This window comes from Pleurodeles waltl, chromosome 1_2, assembly GCF_031143425.1.
Source record: "Pleurodeles waltl isolate 20211129_DDA chromosome 1_2, aPleWal1.hap1.20221129, whole genome shotgun sequence".
Classification (NCBI taxonomy): Eukaryota; Metazoa; Chordata; class Amphibia; order Caudata; family Salamandridae; genus Pleurodeles; species Pleurodeles waltl.
Window position 1 is genome coordinate 797771554 of NC_090437.1, and position 21259 is coordinate 797792812.

A 21259-nucleotide genomic window follows, 5' to 3' on the forward strand; every position below is an offset into this window, starting at 1 on the left:
CGAACTCCCTGTTTTCCTTTATTGGTGCATTGCCCTAGCCATCATCACCTGGTCCATTTGAAGCTAATGCTCTACATCTCATGAAGGAAGTGCAGGGAGGGAGGGTGAAGGTGCTCTGTTTTACATCATTCCGACTTTTTGATCTTCCTGTTTTACGTAACACAATCTGGAAACGAAGCTGGATCCCTGATCTAAACCACAGCCCAGGTCTTCAGAAGATCCGGGCATTAGTTACAGATTGAAGAGGAAGTGCTCAAAGCTTTCATCTTCGGCAGGCCAGGTGGTTAGGCCCTGCCTCCAACTAATTTACTAACTCTGAAAATAAAACGTATATGTCTTGCGTCCCTAAGTGATGTCATACGTGCGAAGCTAGGCGCTCAGACCACATGCGCGTGTCGTATTGCACGTCTGCATCCAATGTTCGCGCTGCCTCTCTAGCAGCATGAGGCAGTCGCATGGACAGCACGGTCTTCGCTCTGTGGTGAGGAATAACTGGCAGAACAATGTAAAACAACTGCTTGACGGTCTCGCTTTATGCTCAGCATGTGGATCAGGAAATGTGATTTGTTTTCCAGGAGAAGAAAGGATGCAGGTTCATGCAAATAACATAAAACGCCATTGGTGTATATCTCAGCCATGTTTCCAGATGTCAGCATTCAGCTTCATGTACCTTTCTTGAGTGTTCTGCGCAGGGAGGTGCTGGAAGAGCTCAGCAGTTCTGCCGGCGCTGCCCTGATGAATGTATGGATGTCTGCAGAAATCACCGAGTTTGACAAATGGCTTATTAAGTGCAGCTCGCAATCTGTTCTTTTAAAGGGTGTGCAGATCAATTTTCTCTCGATCACTCGCTCAACGGATTGATTGCAAGCTTTTGATCTCAGGCCTTGCTCCCACTTCTCTATTTTACGACAGGATTTGATTGGTTTCTTCAGCACACTCCCTAACAACAGTGTATTTTCAGTGTTGCGTTGAGGGGCTCAGGAGGCCAGTGGCTGCGTGCACCCAATAAAGCGCTTCCCACAAATAATGCAAGATGAGCCTCAGCAACACACACCATGCAATCGAAACTGAGCAGCTGGGGCCAGGTACCACACATAAATCAGCCATCCGGGCGCACCTCCGTGTCATGGAGGAATGGCTTTTTCGGCAACAATATGGAATGCTGGCACAAAACGTGCAAAAAGGATGGAAAAAAAAAATGCTAACATTACGATCCCGGCCCATTCATTCTATGATCCTGGAATAGGACCTATGCCCGTGTATTATGGATCAATGGCTACAGAGTGTCTCGCGAATGAGATTCCTTTAGGCTGCCAGAGCAATCTTAGGTTGTAAAGCATCTTTGTTAAGGTTATTTTTTCTGACATGAACGTAGCTGTGGACCGAGCCAACCTTCAAGACATATTTTTCAAAAGGATTTTGTTCACCCCAATGAAAAGGAGAAGATAAGCGATAAGACTGTAACAAATAGGAGGTAGAAACTCCCAGCCACGTATATAAAAATTTGATCCAATACCTTAGGTCTTTTATCTTGTAGAAGGACCCCAACTATGCATAAAACCAGAGTGACCAGTTATCACAGGCAGGACAAGATCATCATGGCCTAGCAATACATCTACTAGTGACTTGCAGTGAAGCCTCTGAAGCCAGCCCATACAGCAGATAGACATAGCAGCATTTAGGTTTGGTAGAAATATTTGCCTGCAGCTTAGTAACTGCCCAATTGATAGCAGAAACGACCTCAAAAAGATTAATTTGAGGAATGCGAGATGACAAATGATGTGCAACAGATACCAGTGCACAGATCAACGCTCTTCCATTCAGTTGTGTCAATGTGGAAGGAGCTGGTACCTATGGGGTGACTATTGACAGATGTGATGAACTGTTACAGAACTGACACACAGTGGGAATGGAAAAAATGAATAACTATAAAATATACAAACTAAATGAAATCCACCAAGTGAAAAAGCTATTTCGTTGTGGCATAAAAAAAAAAAAAAAACAGTAGATATTTGCGACATACATACATATATTTACAAGGAAGGTATTTTGAAGGCAGGTCAAATGGAAACAAGGCATTGCAATGATCTTGTCAACACATAACACTTAATTTTTTTTTTTTTAAGTGCAGGGGCCCAAAGCTATTTACTGGAGTGTGGTGCCAAATACTGGAGTTGTCGAATACTACACCTGACTCTCTTCTTCAAAGGCTGGTGGCAAAAAGTAATGCCCAAGCAGCAAATGAGAGCTGATACCCACTACCTACACTCACGGGCACAAATTAAGCACAGTTAGTACCTCAAAGAGGATGGGGGAAGGTACTCTGCATTACTGGAATGCGCAGGTAAGTCAGCAGAAATGGGAGATAGGTTTACTGCTCTACACACTGTCGGTAATGTCTCATCATACAAACTGCACCCGAGACTGGGCGCCAAATGTCTAGGAGGATATAGACAAACCAGTCAGAAAGGGCAAAAAAAAAAATGGTACATGGTTTAGACCACAAGTACTAGGGGAAAAGGATTATAAATGTAAACACTGAATGAGAAAAATGAGAGAGCGCGTAATAGAACCTGTACATTTCTTCAGGAGTCTAACTGATCGCACAAGGCATTTAGAGGAACAGCACTAGAGCTATGGCTGACTATTTGGGACTGAAGCAGGGAGGCCCATGAGTTCTATACAGTTCTATTACTAAGAAGTCACTAGCATTTATAAGCTATCTCGGAAAAAAGGGCTGGGACAAACTACCAACAGATGTAGGACAAAGAACTTTACAGAAGAAAAGTGCAACAGTGAAAGTAAAGGGATATGAGCAAATCGCATTAGGACTGTGTGCCAAGAACAAGAAGCAGGATAGTGATGACTGAAAATTAGTCAACAGCACAAAGAACAGATGATGGACGGAATGCTGGCCAATGCAAACAATCACCCCCAGTCACAAAGATCTGGGTTTAATCCACTGTCTTTTTGCCCACCACGCCACCCCAGTTTGGACCCAGCCATATGCAAATCTGTTGACCCTGCTCCCCATGGGAACAGTCCAGCCCATACGGCCAGGCCAGGTCCTCCCTGGACCGGGTCAAACATCCTGGGGCCGAATTTGGGGTATTCACCCCCCATCCACCAGGCTAGCTTGAATCCAGTCATGCAGTGAGCATGGTACCCATGTCTGGACATACCCTTCCCACTTAGGACGATAAAAACAAAAAGTACAGATTACGGACGGAATGCTGAGCAATGAAAACATTCACACCCAGTCACAAAGATCTGGGTTTAATCTATTGCGACGTTACTCAAAGTACGGCCCGCGGGCCGCCAGCGACCCCACGGACCTTCCTTGGCGGCCCGCGGACACGTACAGGAAACGCCATATAATAATGGCCGCAGTATATAAACATAGAAGAGGGCCGCAGGAGCATGCGCAATCGTGGCTTCTTTGCGCATGCTCCCGCGGCTCTCCTCTATGTTTACCTACGGCGGCCATTATTTATGGCGTTTCCGTGACGATCCTGGAAGCCAAAGCCCCATAAAAGTCAGCGCTTGCAGCTAACTTTTACGGGGCTTTTTCGTCTGCTTCCTGTCACCGGCTCCACGTCTGCTGCCCGCCTGCCTGCCTGACGTTCTACATTTGTGGCATCTTTACAGTGCTTTATTGAAGCAGGTAAGGCTCTTTGGTTATTTATTTATTTGTTTTTAATGTAGTGTGTGTGTTACTGGGGTAGGGGTGAGAGCAGATTGCGCTGTGTGTGTGCGCTGTGTGTGTGTGTTACTGGGGTAGGGGTGAGAGCAGATTGCACTGTGTGTGTTACTGGGGTAGGGGTGAGAGCAGATAGCGCTGTGTGTGTGCGCTGTGTGTGTGTGTTACTGGGGTAGGGGTGAGAGCAGATTGCGCTGTGTGTGTGGGCTGTGTGTGTGTGTTTGTTACTGGGGTAGGGGTGAGAGCAGATGGCGCTGTGTGTGTTACTAGGGTAGGGGTGAGAGCAGATGGCGCTGTGTGTGTGCGTTGTGTGTGTGTTACTGGGGTAGGGGTGAGAGCAGATGGCGCTGGGTGTGTGTGCTGTGTGTGTGTGTTACTGGGGTAGGGGTGAGAGCAGATGGCGCTGTGTGTGTGTGTTACAGGGGTAGGGGTGAGAGCAGATGGCGCTGTGTGTGTGCGCTGTGTGTGTGTTACTGGGGTAGGGGTGAGAGAAGATTGCGCTGTGTGTGTGCGCTGTGTGTGTGTGTGTTACTGGGGTAGGGGTGAGAGCAGTTGGCGCTGTGTGTGTGCGCTGTGTGTGTGTTACTGGGGTAGGGGTGAGAGCAGATTGCGCTCTGTGTGTGTGTTACTGGGGTAGGGGTGAGAGCAGATAGCGCTGTGTGTGTGCGCTGTGTGTGTGTGTGTTACTGGGGTAGGGGTGAGAGCAGATTGCGCTGTGCGTGTGGGCTGTGTGTGTGTGTGTGTGTGTTACTGGGGTAGGGGTGAGAGCAGATGGCGCTGTGTGTGTTACTAGGGTAGGGGTGCGAGCAGATGGCGCTGTGTGTGTGCGCTGTGTGTGTGTGTTACTGGGGTAGGGGTGAGAGCAGATGGCGCTGTGTGTGTGTGTTACAGGGGTAGGGGTGAGAGCAGATGGCGCTGTGTGTGTGCGCTGTGTGTGTGTTACTGGGGTAGGGGTGAGAGCAGATTGCGCTGTGTGTGTGCGCTGTGTGTGTGTGTTACTGGGGTAGGGGTGAGAGCAGTTGGCGCTGTGTGTGTGCGCTGTGTGTGTGTTACTGGGGTAGGGGTGAGAGCAGATTGCGCTCTGTGTGTGTGTTACTGGGGTAGGGGTGAGAGCAGATGGCGCTGTGTGTGTGATACTGGGGTAGGGGTGAGAGCAGATGGCGCTGTGTGCGATACTGGGGTAGGGGTGAGAGCAGATGGCGCTGTGTGCGATACTGGGGTAGGGGGAGAGCAGATGGCGCTGTGTGCGATACTGGGGTAGGGGGGAGAGCAGATGGCGCTGCGTGTGTATGGTGCTGTGTGTGTTACTGGGGTAGGGGTGAGAGCAGATGGCGCTGTGTGTGATACTGGGGTAGGGATGAGAGCAGATGGCGCTGTGTGCAGATGGCGCTGTGTGTGTTTAGCAATGTTTTGAAAAAGGGGGCGGGTGGTTGTGCCCCCTATAAGCCACCCCCACACCCCCGCTGTCACTTCAGTGCGGCCCTCGGCCGCAAACCATACTGCAATTTTGGCCCCCGAGAAAAAGTTTGTGAGTACCCATGATCTATTGTTTTCTGGCCACCACGCCACCCCAGTTTGGACCCAGCCATATGCAAATCAGTCTTGACCATGGTCCCAGGATGCTTGTTTCCAGTCCAGGGATGACCTGGCCTGCCAGTTCGGGCTAAACTGTTCCCATGGGGAGCAGGGTCAAGACTGATTTGCATATGGCTGGGTCCAAACTGGAATGGCATGGGTAGCAAAAAAACCGATGGATTTAGGCCCAGATCTCCGTACTAGGGGTGAATGTTTGACATTGTTTAGCATTCCATCCAACACTTGTACTTTTTGCATTTGTTGCCCTAAGTGGGACGGGTATGCCCAGGCGTGGGTCCCATGCTCCTCATGCCACTGGAGTCAAGCTAGCCTGGCTGATGAGGGGAGATACCCCAAAACCGGTCCCAGGATGTGTGTTTCCAGTCCAGGAAAGACCTGGTCTGGCAGTTTGGGCTGGACTGGTCTCGTGGAGAGCAGGGTCAAGACTGATTTGCATATGGCTGGGTCCAAACTGGAATGACATTGGTAGCAAAACACCAACAGATGTAGGCCCAGATATCTGCATTTAGGGAAATGTTTGACATTTTTCAGCATTCCATCCATCACCTGTTCTTTTTGAAAATGAGTCAATGGCATGCAAGAAGCCTACATACCGACAACTTCTCAAAACTTTGACAGAGACTGATAAAGAAAATGATGTCATAAGTCATCAGCCTACTACTTATTAGGCACTGGGACTAGATCTTTGTGAAGACTAGGACTCTGCTCACAGAAGCAAAATGCCTTCTGTATGTTCTTTGGCAATTGCTTTCTATGTCACACATTTTTACCTTAACCTGCAGCGAACCACATTTGAACAAGGTCTGACGTTTTTGCGGGGAAAACTGCAAACAAATCCAATTTCATACTGATCTGCATTGGCTCGAATGTAAATGTTATTTCTCTTGTGAAATGTAGCGCCAAACATGCAACTCTGTGATCACAGCAATCTGCTACAATCAAGCATAAGGTTACCAAGTACAAGCAAATGAGATCAAATGCATACGGTGTACATTTCACAACATTTGTGACAGTGGGGTAGTAGTTTTTAGTATAGCACTGCAGAGCTTTTGGTAAGTGTAGGTTTAATATTTCATATAGGGTCAGAATCACTGGTAAGGCGTGGTTGGGCTGGGTGGGATACAATATGATCTAACGTGCTTAGACGTATCTTAGTAAGCATTGGAAACAGCAGAGTTTTAAGCTTAGCCCAAAAGATTAGGGCCTGATTTAAGAGTCTGGCAGACAAGTAGCTCCGTCACAAATGTGACAGATACCCTGTCCACCATATTACGATTTACTCCATCCACCAAACTCTAAATCAGGCCCCCAAGTGGTGCTCCGTTTCCCATATAGTTCAAAGTGGAGAGCTCTACTACCCAGTCTTTGCCACTAACTGTGGTTCCTCAGTATCCAAGGGATGTCACTGAATTATTAGTCCAGTTGAGGAATGGAGGATTCAACCGCTAAAGATGGGCTATAAAATGGAGCCTGTGCTGTGTAGGCATCTCTGTGGACTTTGAACACCTATGCACGCCAAACCATGGCCAATGAACAGGCGCCAGGATCAGCAAGCTTGAGAAAGTCCTGTTTATACCACAGGCCAACAGAGTTGGTGCAGTTTTCATTCTTTGCACTATACATGTGACCATGTCAGACTATTGCCACGGTCAAGGCGCGATGAGCTAAGCTTGCCAAGGGATGCCATATGAAGACGTTTGTAAGGCAGGGGGGCTCAACTCGGAAAATAAAGGCCTTAAAGGAGCTACCATTCAAACATAACCAGTTGGTTTGAATCTAGCCGAGGTGGCTACTTGCTTTCCATCCACCAGAGACTGGATCAGAACCGGTGTCCAGGAGGTACACCAAAAAGAGTCAAACTAAATAGGAGACAGGAACATTTTGCTGCAACGCGTTCTCAGTTCAAGAAACCTTTGACCGAGATCGACAGCATAGGATCAGTTTATGGTAGCAGTTACTTAAACAGAGGCAAAGTTATTCTGCTAAAATTACGCATCATGACCCTGAAGACACAAATCCAGGAGGGTTGTTTTGATCCTGCTAGATTAGGACATGACCCAAAAGGCGGAAGGAACATCATTCTCCACCTTGCTTCCTCAAAAGACCATTCTCACCGAAACTAGTTAACTGCAAGTTCCAGTCCCGGCTGCCCCCAGGGGCACGGCGGTGGCGTCCTACGAACAGCGGGGGTTTAAAGCAGCAAGCGTGAGTCACCGGCAGTCTCAGATGCAGGGCAAATTAAAGCTGCAGACGATTTACTTAAAAGGCACAGAAGTGATTTGTTGGGGATGGCGGGGGCACTTAAACACGGGAGCTGCTTACACGCTGTCTCCGGACACAATGCATTCTTTCCGCAGGTAATTTCACAGTGTCATCCAGAAGACGAAGGTAACTGCTGCACGGTGCCGGCAGCTATGTCTGCGCCGGCTTCATAAAGGCGCACCTGAAATCTCGACGTAAAATCTAATCCGGCCTGCTGGGCAGGATCAGGAGATAGCGCGGTACTTCTGGCTTGTGTCGATAAATCAATCCCCTTTGCTAAGCGCTCTCTCTCCCCCTCCGGTTTTTCAGGCCTCGAACTGTTTTTAAAGGCTCACGGAAGGGTTCCATTTGTTTGTTTTCGGCTGGTACTCGGGCGTTGATATGGGGCACCCGGAAGAGGCCCTTGTGCACCCCCACATCGAGAAACAGAGTTTCCGGTGCTGCTTTACTGCGGTGCGGCCCGCCCTCTAAATAAAGGCGGCCATAAGGGTACTGCTCTCTCCTACAAACACGAGAAAGGGACTGATGTGTGAACAGCGCCCACAGGGGCCCACTGAAGACTGAGGCACATGTGAGCAAAAGAGAAACGGCTCCATCACGTCCACTGAGGCAAGCTGGACATCTCGTGAGGGAAAATAATTTGTTTACACATATCAAAGCATATCAACAAGTAATGCTGCACAAGGCAAAAGTACTGGGTGCACATGACATACTGGATTTAAGGAACATACCTAGAGATGGGGACGGGACACAATCATTGTTCAAGTAAAAAAATGTTTATTTAAAAAGAAAAAAAAAACATACGGCCACATTCCGAGTGCCGAAAACACTGCAGAACATTGCAGCATTTTATGGGTAGATTTTCGTACCTTTTTACGATTTTTGTTTGTTGCTGTGCAATGGGGCACAGTGCAACTGTCATTTTTGCCCAATTTTGCGCACTTACTCATCGGCACTGCATAGTTATTAACCTGGAGGAATTAGAGGTTGCAAAATCTCAGCCCTCAGTAAACTTCGTGCAGTAACTGTAATAAGCGTAATGTGCGAAACTGGGAGCAAATAGTATGTGCGTCTGATTTTACATTAAGTCTTGTTCAACGCTCCAAATATGCACACCTTAAAACTTTTCTGAAAATTAAAAAGATAAAACTATTGTTTTTAAGTTATCACTCACAACAATTCTTAAAAATGGAGAATGAGTAAATATGAAAACAGGAGAAAGCCAAAAGGTAAGGTTTACCAATTTCAGACCAATGCATACGAGTTGTGCCAGCTGCTCTGTAAAGTGCTCTGATTTCTGCAAGGAGGTCTGAGACACTCAAGGAATCCTTACAGAAATGATATTAGAATTATCAGTGATATGACAACAAAACATTGAACAACATTGGGATAATTTATTAATAGTACGTAAACTGGAAATGTAGCTGTGGTTACAGCACGAAATGCACAGATTCATAAATCAGTATTATAACAGAGAGCCTGCGGCTCGCTTTGTTGTCAGGAGACTGAAAGTGGGTTTCGCAAATAATATGTGACCTATTAGAAACAACTGCCGGCAGACAGTTACAATTGCACCGCAAAACCAGTTTCGAGTCAAAAGGAACACAATCCCTCTTGCATTCTTAAACGCAAGCCTGGTAGCATGCGTGCCCACAATGGATCCATGCAACGCAGTATCCAACGGTATGTGTTGGCACAGTGTTTACTTCCAGTGTCTAGTCACCACAGTGACACTACAATAACCGTCTCACGTGACTCGCGCACATCCTTCAGGAACAATGGCGGTGTGACGCGTGCAGATCTATCAGCTGCAAAGAAACACAGGCAGGCTGACGGGAATATATTGACGCGGGTCCTGCGAATGAATTGTTTGATGCTAAGGGTAAGCAGGCAGTGAAACTGAACACAGCGGAAGCTGCATCTTAACCCAAATAGGACAAAAACAGACTTCATTCATTCCCAACCTCGCTACTCTTTTAATCCAACAACGCACACTTATTTTTAAAATGATTAGCAATACTTTAGTTACTAACAAGGTCTTTCGAACATGCAAGGGAAAAAAGTTTTACAATTCCAAACAAGATTTGTTTGTCTAGTAAGGTACTGCACACTAGAAGGCTGGTCTATATTTAACATCTCATCTTGTTCAGTGGTGTATGGATGTTTTCTTGAAATGACCATTGCAATCAAAATATCTTCATGTGGTATAGTCACACATACAAATGTAAGCACTAAATCTAGGTAACTTTTCTACAAGAATAAACAAACAAACATATTTCTACCATTTCACGGATGAATGGTATTTTGAAAAAAAGCTTAGACAGAGTAAACACATACACATTTTCAGCTTCCAAGGCTTTGTCACCAGCTACACTACATCATGTATCTGGTCACTATAAAATTATGTACTGTAGTAATCATGCAGCCTAGTCAACCTATTCCAACCCAAATATCGTTTAAAACTCCCACGGATCAACCCCAAAAGCTGATTACAGTACAACTCCCCCACCACTTCTGTTCCGCATCCATGCTTCCTGTCCCCCTCTTGTGCTGGAGTGTCAACTCCTGCACACAGGAGGGCACACTCTTAACATCGTATTTGCTGTCAGACTCTTCAGTGGTCTAGCACAATTGGGTGCATTTTGGGGAGAAGGGGAACAGTTACCTCCAACAGCAGTGCTCCAGCCCCACCATGCACTGCAAGAACAGCACCATGTACTCTGGTGCAGCAGGTTGGACTCATTAAAAATAAGAGGCACTAATTGTGCCATATCTGCCATGTTAGCCAATTATGGAAGAACACTGTCAAATCTCCTACCTCCAGTAGAAGAATGAACAGAAATCCATGGGCACCCTTTATTTTTAGGAGGGCATGGAAAATAGTGTAAATACCAATCATGTTGTGTTTCTTTTCCCAGTGGAAAATTGTGTGCCTAAATGCTCAACTGTGTCATCCGCCCCAGATATTGCCACAGCGATACCCAACGGATATAAAAATCACTCACCAGGACCACACCAACAAGCTGGGAGGACAAACAGCCATCATCCACAAAGAGACCATACAGTGAACCACCACCCTCCCAACACCACCACCCTCCCAACTTCAAGCTCCACATGGATGACAAAACAACCATTAGAGACACCTTCACATACTGACACCTAGGCTGCACGCCAGCTTCTGCAACACTATCGCAAACTTCATTGCACTCCAAGGACTAAATCTTCATTGGCAACCTAAAATTCCACATCGAAAACCATAATGACAACAACACTGCACACCTCCTCGACAGTATGAGCAGCCTCGGATTGACCAAGGTCATCCACAACCCTACACACAGTGCAGGACACACGCTGGACCCCATTTTTATCTCCAGCAACCACGTCAAATACAGCCATGAGACAGAACTCACATGGACTAATCGCTCCATCATCCACTCCAGCATCTCCATCCCCTGCACCTACACCTCCACCCCAAGATGACCGGTGCCCCCCACCGGAGGTGGAACAAAATCTCAGAGACCAGCTGGGCGGACACCCTCAACATTTACACCCCAGCTACCGCCACAAACCTTGAACAGCGAGTGAAAAACTTAAACGCCTGGATTACCAATTGCGCAGACAGGATAGTCCCCATCAAGAGCAACATCCAGAGAAAATCCTTCCAAAAGACCAGTGGGTACACCCAAGAACTCAGAATAGTGAAACGAGGCAGTAAACCACTGGAGAGGAGATAGCACGCCGGCAAGGACACTACCGACAGAGCAGCCTTTAAGACCTCCTTCAATCTGTACCACCGCCTGCTGAGGGCAACAAAGAAGACAGCTCTTGCCACACACATTGAAACCAGCGCCAACAACACCAAGGAACTTTTCAACTTCGTTAAGGAATTCGCCAACCCGGCTGCCAGTGAAAACAACATCACACCCTCTCATGAGCTGTGTGACAACCTTGCCTACTTCTTCTACAACAAAATCGCAACCATATACAGAAACTTCGAACCCCAACCCACACCTACAGACTTCCTCGGCAGATACTCCACCACCGTAATCAACACAAACCACATACAGAGCACCCAGAGCATCTTCTCCACCCAGGACCTCACCTTCACCATAAAAATCTATCCACTCAGGAGTGCCCACAGACCCATGCCCGCACTGCATCTTCAACCTTGGAAACCAAAGGCCAGGAACTCACTAACCAGTCCAAAACCTCTATCAACACCGCAACACTTCCTGACGCCTGGAAACACGCCAAAGTCATACCACTACTCAAAAATCCCTCTGGCGAACACAGCGAACCCCAAAACTACCGGCCAATCTCCCTCCTCCCATTCCCAGCGAAAGTACTGGAAAAGTTCATCAACAAGCAACTCATGACATATCTGAAGCAGAACCAACTACTCATTGTCTCCCAATCTGGCTTCCGCGGCAACCACAGCACTGAAACTGCCCTGATCACAGCCACCAACGACATCCAAGCCCTCCTCGACCGAGGACAAACAGAAGCTTTGATCCTCCTCGACCTCTCAGCAGCCTTCAACACCACATCCCACTACATGCTGATCGAAAGACTCCGCTACACCGGCATTCAAGGGGACGTGCTCAGACGGATCATCTCCTTCCTCACCGGAATAACCCAGAAGATCGACCTCCCATTTTTCATTTCCCCCAGGACGCATCCCTCAGCCCCAAGCTCTTTAACGCATATATGACCCCGGTGGCCAAGGTCTCAACATAATTTCCTACACAGATGACACCCAACTCATCCTCTCACTCACCAACGATCCCTCGACCACCAGAACCAGCTTCCACAGATGCATGACAAGCATCGCTGATTAGATGAAGAACTGCCTGCAGCTGAACACAGAAGAACCGATCTTTGGAAACAGCAGCAACACATGGAACGACTCCTGGTGGCCATTAGATCTAGGACCAACACCCACTCCCCCGACCACTCCAGAAACCTCAGAATCATCATTGACAACAAGCTCACCATGAAATCACAGATCAATCCTGTCTCCTCACTCCACACATGCTATGTAAAATCTTCAAGGGGCTACCTCTACACACGACGCACAGTGACACAGGCCCTTATCACCAGCCGACTCGACTACGGCAACACCCGCTATGTAGGAATTGCCACACACCTTCTACAGAGACTTCAGACCATACAGAACACCGCAGCCAGACTCATCCTCGGCTTTTCCCGACAAACCCACATCACATCTCACCTCAGGAAACCCCACTGGCTCCCCATACAGAAGAGATGCCAATTCAAGTTGCTGACGCACACAAGGCTCTACACAAAAAAGGACCTGCATACATTAACGACCGCCTGAACTTCTAACAACCGCTGAGAAGACTAGGCTCTGCCTCCCTTACCCTTGCCCATACTGTCTGCATCTAATGACGTAGAAGTAGAGGACACTCCTTCTCTCATGTTGAAGCAAAAACCTGGAACAGCCACCCCACACACCTCCAGACCATCACCTCACTTCTGGAATTCCGAATGGCCCTCAAGACCTGGCTGTTCGAATAAGCCTCAGGGACCTGCAAGCACCTGGATACCCTATTGGGTGATTAGCCGCTCTTTATAAATCCTGATTTATTGATTGAAGTGCTTCAGGACCTTTTCCTATAGTCTGTTTCGGTGCCTGATGTCACAAACACTTCTCTCCGGTCTATAAATAATGAGTTTAACTCCAAGCTAATCATGCTAATCTAGCCAATCTCACATTTTACCACTCCATCTCAGAAAGACCCACCCTGACGATCAGCCTAAAACCAGTCTTTTCAGTTCCTCAGTTTCCAACCAAATTCTGCGTTTTCTCAGCCCGTGCTTATCCTCTTCTCAAGTGTGACCTGGTTCCAAGGAAAGGCATTCTTAGGTGCCCCCTCCCCAACCCTTTTCACAAATCATCGATGGAGAGGGGGGTGAGACACTGAAAAACACTCAAGATCTCATGTAGGAAGCTGTCATGGCATATTCCTTAAAACCATCTGGATGTTCACGAGTGTTTCAAACTGACTAGAATAACAAAAGTACCCACTGAAGGCACATTATTCAAGGCAGGGGAATCAGATTTTGTACTGCATGGTATATTTAATAAGAAAAGAAATCAGCTCATAACTGGGAAGGAACAACAGAGCTTTCTTTCGTATCATACAGGAGTAAATGTCCAGACATGGGCCACATTCTTACCAGCCACAAAAGAAGGAAAACAGGACTATGTTGTTATTTTGTATTCACCACAGCTGCAGGTGCATCCAAAGTGCACCACTAAAACTAGTAGCACAACAACCCAACACCCCCATCTCCACTCAATCAAGAAGCATGGTGTTCCACTAGATCGCCACTGTATACCTAATCCTGCAGTTCCACAAAGCACCAAGATAATCAACAAGCAGCTAAAAAGGTCCACGTTTTCACCTTTATTGAGATGGAGAGTCTGTTTAATGAACTTTGGAGGCCTATTTTTTAAAAAAGAGGAGAAAAACAACCACAATGAAACCCATGTGGGCAGCTGTGAAGCAGACGTAGAATTAGAAAGTGGTTAGCTTACATGTGCTAATGGAGTGCCAACAGCTTGTGTAGATCAACAGTAGCAGCAAAACAAGACATCCAGGAAGGGGAGGAAAATAAGTCACTGCATGAGAAGGGCATTTGCCCTGGAAATGTGAGTGCCCCACACCCTAGTTCAAACCTTCACTGAAGAAGTTCACTCTAAGCATTGTCAAACCACAAACAGAAGGCTTAACAAACCCTGGAAACAATATCCTGCCCCATTTTGTAATCTCCTCCTTAAACCTCAAAAGATGAAATAGGCTTCACTAGGTACTTATACCTCAAAATATGCAAATAGGCTGTACTAGGTACCTACCCTGACAGGAGGACTCCAGGCTTGCACTCTTGGCTGTCCTCCTTGAGAACATTGAAGATCTTTACCACCACAACTTGAGGCGGTACCACCTTGGGTCCTTAGTGAATTGGTGCCATTGCCTCCACTGCCCGCCTTCCTCGGCCTCTGCTTGATACCGTCCAGCAGCCGGACCAGCAGGATGTTGCTGGGAAGGTCATCCACCCCACAGTCTACTAAGGTTCTGCACTCGGGGCAGCGCAGCTCATTGCGGGAGCTCACAATGCCTAGCAAGCAGCGCTTGCAAAAGGTGTGCTGGCAGGGTAGGACCTTAGCGGCCGCGTCGAGGCGCTCCAGGCAAACTGGGCACTCCAAGAGATCCAACAAAGCGGACTCGTCCATCTTCCTCTCGAGGGAGTTTTGCGCAGAAATAAGCATTTGTGAACAATCGCAGCAGTTCTTAGGGAATGAAAGTTATCAGGTTACGTCCATGCCTCATAGGCTTAGCGCTATGTATCGAGAAACAAAAAGGAAAAAGAAGCAGCTGATTAGCATTTCAAACTTGTTAGTGCCACTAAAACATTGATTTTTACTGTCAAAAACATAAACCAAACATCACAGGCTTATTTCAATTCTACAACAACAATATATGTGTATTTCATTATCTGTTACATCCTATTGCCCAAAAGACGCCTCTACATAAAGGACGCGAGCAGTGGGACATGCCAAAACGAGGCTGTATTCTTCAGAAATATTCACCATTACACATTTTTAAAACAATAATTTCGAAGCTAGCAGATGTGGGAAGGCTGGAATGTTTTTCTTATCGCAGAGTTATCAACAACTGGAACCACACTGCTATAGCGGCGCAACCAAGTAATAAATACATTGCAAACTAGAATAATAACTTGAGCTGCCACCGTTTTTAACTCCAGCTGGATCGTATGTTTATTGGGAGAAATGACATGAAAAAGTGACTTGCTTTCACAGAGCAATAGGCATTCAGAAATCAGGTCAAAACCCAGTTGTTTTCACCAGAGTAATGGATGTTAATGGCAATATAGTCATATACAAATCTCCGGTACCATACACAACAGAACACAAAAAGGACGGTGGTAATCCTTACTAGTCTACATTTCTGGTCTCTATCAACTCCTGCTTCTTAGTGTAGTTGTCGGACCATCCTGCAGTAGACAAGGAGTCCAGTGTGGATGTATGGAGTCAGGACGACACAGGCCCATTCGTGATCCCAGGTGCAGAAGGTGGGAGCTGTGTCCCTCTTTTGCAAGCCTGTGTGTTTCAGAGTGACAAGGCTCCAGATTACATAAACTATGATCTGAAGGTTAAATGCCTTTGCCAGTCTAATATACAACTTTCCCCCGTGTATGCTTTATAAAACCTCAACCCAATGAAGACTGAAGAGCCAAGCTGAACCTCACAAGGTAAAGTACCATCCCCTTCAGCCTCCACACTCCTATCCATAGTACAGAGTAGTCACACAGACACTTCTGCAGTGTTACGGATAGGAGCTTCCACCACAGCACGGCCAAGCACTGCCACCATAAACTGCAGAGGGTAGCCCAAGTTACTCCCAAACATCTGGTACAGTGTAAGGTCATCTCCATGGACTTTATGAGGGATCCTCTTATGTAGAGCTACAAATCTAATGATATATTTTGTAAGGCATCAACAACTGACCTACGTTAAGAATGTAAACAAAGCTGCAGAACGCATTGCACATAATCACATAAGTGACTATCGTCCTTCTCTTCAGCGATAGAAAGTGATGCAGATGGGCATACCCTTGCGATGATCTTTAACACCACTCTTTACTATATGAAACAAGTAATATTTCTTAGAGGTGAGGGCTGGCATGATTCAGTTTCTTAAGCGCACTGCTAGTGGCCTCAACTACCTTTGCAATATAAGCCTATTATGTTACAGTTATGGTGCTTTCCACGAGCCTTTCATGCTTCATCGAGAACATGCAATTCCTAATTTATGTATTTGTAGCCATATAAAGCACAGATGTTCGGTTATGGAGGTTTTTTTAATGCACCGCCTTGACAAAAGAGCATCCGTAGCACCACATACATTGCACGGAGGCTGGAATTACAAGGATTTCTCGACAGGAGCGCCAGTGGCTGATTATAGAGACCTTTAGAAACTTGCCCAGAAAGCCCAAGACAACACATATGGCACCTTGGCTTCTAGGCCAAATGGCGAGCATGGACTGGAATGACAAGACTGACCAAAGGGCGTGGTGTGGGTAAAGTCTTTCCATGATTACTGGCCTTCTTTGGTATCACTGTTTCAGGCTAGGCCTCAGCCGTGAGCCTTATCAACTACTAGAAGACCATTTTCTCTGACAAGCGCGGAAGTCTTTCTTGGGCCTTTTATCAGAGAATTACCTGAAATATTAACAGATTATTTGACTATAAGACAGGATCATATCACAAGAGGGAAAAACTGCTAATGTGCTGGTCCATATTGAAAGGACACATTTACCACAAAACGAGACATACATTTTGCAGCTAATGAAACAGAACTTTGGTAAGAATAAGTCATGTTCAATCATGTTATTATTGAACTGGCCGTACAAATATTATGTTTTTTAAGAACTTTGAAATACATTTTATATCCTTTCAGAGGAAGCAGAACGTGCAGTGTCCTCAACCAGGCCACATGCATCACCGCAATAACACAGTAAACTTTCTGTTGGACCCACAGTGTCTGGACGACCTCCAGTTCTCAGTCTGGTGGAAAAGTGGTCAGGAAAAGCCTAAAGAGGAGGCTTACCATTCTCCATATATGACCAAAAGTCTAACCCATATGAAGGCTAAGCAAGGAGACGGTAGGTTTTTGAGAAAACATTTACATGACCCTTCCCTCATAGAAACTGCCTAAGGAGTGCATAAAACGTGCAACTGCAGTATTTGTGCTACGTAGACAGGGTGCTCCAATTTCTAATTGGACTAAATAAAGCACTCTGAAGGAGATAGAGATACTTAAACTGATGGAGCAAAGTTAATGCAAATGAAACTAGCTAACCTGTAAAACAAAATTATCAAATTGATACAATATTTAGACACTATTGCAGGTATTACAACCATTAGTTAAGCCAACAGGTCTCGCCTATGCGAGATCTATTAGCTCTGTCAATGTTTTCTTAGCCATGCTGCACAGCAGGGCAACCGCTGTGGGTCATGGTTGAAAGTAAAGAAAATTAAAGAGCTATGACATGGTAAACGCAGGCTGCATCATATCGATTTAAAAAATGAACAAAAAACAGTCAGCCATGTTGTACAGTAGCTGCTGTACTACATCTGAAAGTTATTTAATACAAAATCAAAAAAAGCCCTATCAACCCCAGAGATGGGAAAACAAGGGGGGTGGGGTGGTTAGAGGAAATAGTACCTGAATCACAGCACGAGCAGTGGACGGGCACTTATTAAGTTGGATTAATCTGTGTTTGGTCCATGCTTCACAAAACAGAAAGGAAGTGATGCTTGACCTACATTGGCCAATTAGAAAGCACAAAAGACGACTGAAAAAGATGCCAATTAATGGTAAGCAATGGGCGGACTGCAAGCCCCTTGTTGTACACAACAGTCTCTCAAGCGACATTGCATTTTGAAGTAGTGCTTGCGCTGTCGCAAACAAGGACTAAAAAACAAACTGTAGTCTTTTTTGCGTCCAGTTTTAGAGTTGTGCCTATTACAAGGTGAGCACACATAGCTCTATCACAAATTGATTTTAAAGATTCAACTTTGCGGTCAGTAAAACAGAGTGCAAAAACAATGCACACATTATAGAAAATGGACCTAAAATCATTTCACGATATTGTGGCTTATTTTATTCTGTTTCCAGCTATAAAAAACATACAGAAAGTCTGTTACTGTGCATGGGCGTTTATGCAATTGATTTAGTATGAAACTTAAAAACGAGCACGTAACAGTCACCTAAAAATACATTTTACATCCATGACACGTTTAAACAGTACCTCATACGCAGGTTGCCCCCACTTGCGTGCCAGATACATTTTGAAAGTAGCAGTAAATTAACAGGCATAAGGCAGAAATTCAAGTCATCTGTTTTTTCCCCTGAATAACAGGGCTTTATCAAATGCACGTTTACTCCAAATATCTTGAGATATTTCAATGTTCAAGCAGAATAATGAGTCGTAACTGGCCTGTGCTTCTGAAGTACTGCCTGCTTTAGGAGATTGGCATTAGAATCTGGAGCTGTTGCCCTTGGAGTTTTACTAAGGAAAGCACCCATCATGCCCTCACTGACGTGAAAAAAACAGCAACCTAAACTAGCCAGTCCACAGGCAGATTCTCTCGCACTGTAAAGCAAGATATGTGTAGTTCCTTAGATATGCAAGGCAGTAACTGCATCTAAGTGTCAAAGGCCTCTGTTACAGGCTCCATGTGGTACAGCTGCACCCTGCGAGCCGGCAGCCAGCAGTGGGGGCACCTAAGGGACAGAAAGCAACACTGGGCGCACTCAACTCTGCATGCCCTGTGAAGCATCAAGGATGCCATGGGTCCTAATGTTAGTGAAGAAAATGACCCAACCCCTTGTCAGACAATGGAAGGCCACCATAACTGGGGTTCAGGCTAGGACCCCTCACAGCCCTGGTGCCACCGAGGGGCGTCTCTTGAGCCACTGCAAAATTTGACATATACAAGATACATTCTTTTCCTTATAGGTGCCTCCCACACAATCACGCCACAGCACAAAATGCTTGATCTGATATTCGGAACAGTAGCATCATAAAGTATACCTGGTGGACATGAAGTTATTTGCATAACTATCTAAGAAAGAACAGCTATGCCGTATATCGATGGAGACAAAGATGATATAGTAAACGTTGGGGGTGACTTAGCACAATATCATTTACCACTATGGGAGAGATTAAATGTACTAAACGACATTAGACATTAAAAAAAAAACATTCAACAACTAAAGATTGGAGCTTTTTTCCTGTACCAACTCCAATTTGATAGTGTTTGCGTCCTGATGAAGGTGGTACAAGTCCTTTGACACCCACCAAAATGTGTCTCGACCCATTTCAACTTAGTGTATGGGTTAAGGGCTGCAGGCGTTGGGAATCCTCAGGACTAAAAAGAATCCTATTGGGGGAAGTTGTCTCTTTCTGATGAATTGGTGATGAAAATAGTTTAATAATGTGTAAGTCACTAATGCTCTTCATTACTATAGTAACTATTTCTTACAAAAGAGGTTTTATTCACTGATTGCGAAACAAATCGAGTACTGGCGTTTTGCTGACAACAAATAAACGTTGGCCAAGATTTTAATTTGAGCAGGTACTTTCATTAACACTTTTTCCTACCACTGTCATAGTTTCCCTTGCATTTAAATAACCCTGGCGCCACAGCACCAGCTGAACTGTTAGCTACATTGTCAGTTCAGTGACACCAGCTGAAGTGGCCTGGCACACCCGTGCAAGGAGAAAAGCCACCGTGTGTGCACCTACATGACACGAACTTATTTCTGTGGGTTGTGAAACACCATTATTATGAACAACCTTTGACAAACAACTTGGTATTTCAAAGGTTTCATCTGCTGATCACAGATTGGAAGAGAAACACAGAGCTAGTCATCAGTTACCACATTGTTCTGATTTAATGAACTACTCAGCTCGAAGTCGGTACTTAACAGTAGTAATTAACTTTATTTTAACCACAGCTCAGTCTATTTTTAACATTTAATGGCCTCCAATTTTCAGCCTGCTGCAGAGATGAAGACTCTTCGGTGAGAAAGCTCAGCAAACTTTAGCTCCACTCCAATAAAAAACCGTGACTTTAACATACACCAAAAAAAAATATTCTAGCTGGTTTCGGAAAGTACCACAAAGTAAGTGCTTTAATGATTTCTAATAGTTCTAGAAAGAAGAGGCGGGATCCTCAGATCTTACGAGAAATGTATATGATCTACCTTTCCATTTAAAAAACATTCTAAACCTACCCAAGGAACTGTAGCAAACAGAAAATAAGTGAAGGGGGGGTGGGGGCTATCAGTCTTAACTAATTCAAATCCAAGCTCCTGGCGAGAACAAACTTGCTCTAAACAGTACATGGATAGCCGACTGGTATGCAATGGGTTAATATATGGAAATATGGTGCTAACCACGTGAAAAATAAGTTAAACGAAAAAGAGAGTAAACCTCTTTTCGAAATGCAGACTTTCACCAAATTGCAAAGGGCCTGTTCAGAAGCAGACAGCTCAGAGTGTGGGTGGGCGCAAGGAAGCATGCCTTCAGAGGGGCTGCGTGGGAGTGCATATGCTGTGCTTTGCCATGACTGCAAGACAACCTGCCTCGCACTACACAAAAAAGATAGCAACAGGCCTTCCAGGTATAGCTACGGTGTGCTTCGATGAGCCGGGAGGAACTATACTATCTGGTAAAATGTGGGAGAGGGTGAGACACATTATCTAAAGCCACAGCACGCCAACCATGTCCACGGGAGAGCCTGTGGGAGACAGTGGAAAAGCAACCCACCGGGAGTGTGCACCACAGGGCATAGCATGGCTTCAGTTAAGCATGACTACAGGAGCGTGTGTGGGGTGTGCATGCTCGTGCGGGTAAGCGTGGCTCTTGTAAAGTGCTGAAAAGCAGAACACCAGGAATGCGCACCATTAGCGGGGCATATGTACACCTTCACTTAAGGACGACTCCGAAAGAGTGGGAAATAATCATGACCTTAGGATAGGGTGACCAGACGTCCCGGATTTGCCAGGACAGTCCCGGTTTTTTACCAGCTGTCCCGGCAGATTTCGGGAAAGTTAGCTCATGTCCCGGTTTTTAAAGAGTCGCC

General features: G+C 45.8%; 1 protein-coding gene across 2 annotated transcripts in view; it reads right to left on the reverse strand.

Moving 5' to 3' along the window:
• The window catches only part of SH3RF1 (SH3 domain containing ring finger 1), a 286988-nt gene that overhangs the window by 262222 nt on the left and 3507 nt on the right, over positions 1-21259 (reverse strand). For both annotated transcript variants that reach the window (XM_069244137.1, XM_069244129.1), the window contains exon 2: positions 14439-14923. In XM_069244137.1, coding sequence (XP_069100238.1) covers positions 14439-14852 — 414 coding nt within the window. In that variant the 5' untranslated portion in view covers positions 14853-14923. The remainder of the gene's footprint in view (positions 1-14438; positions 14924-21259) is intronic.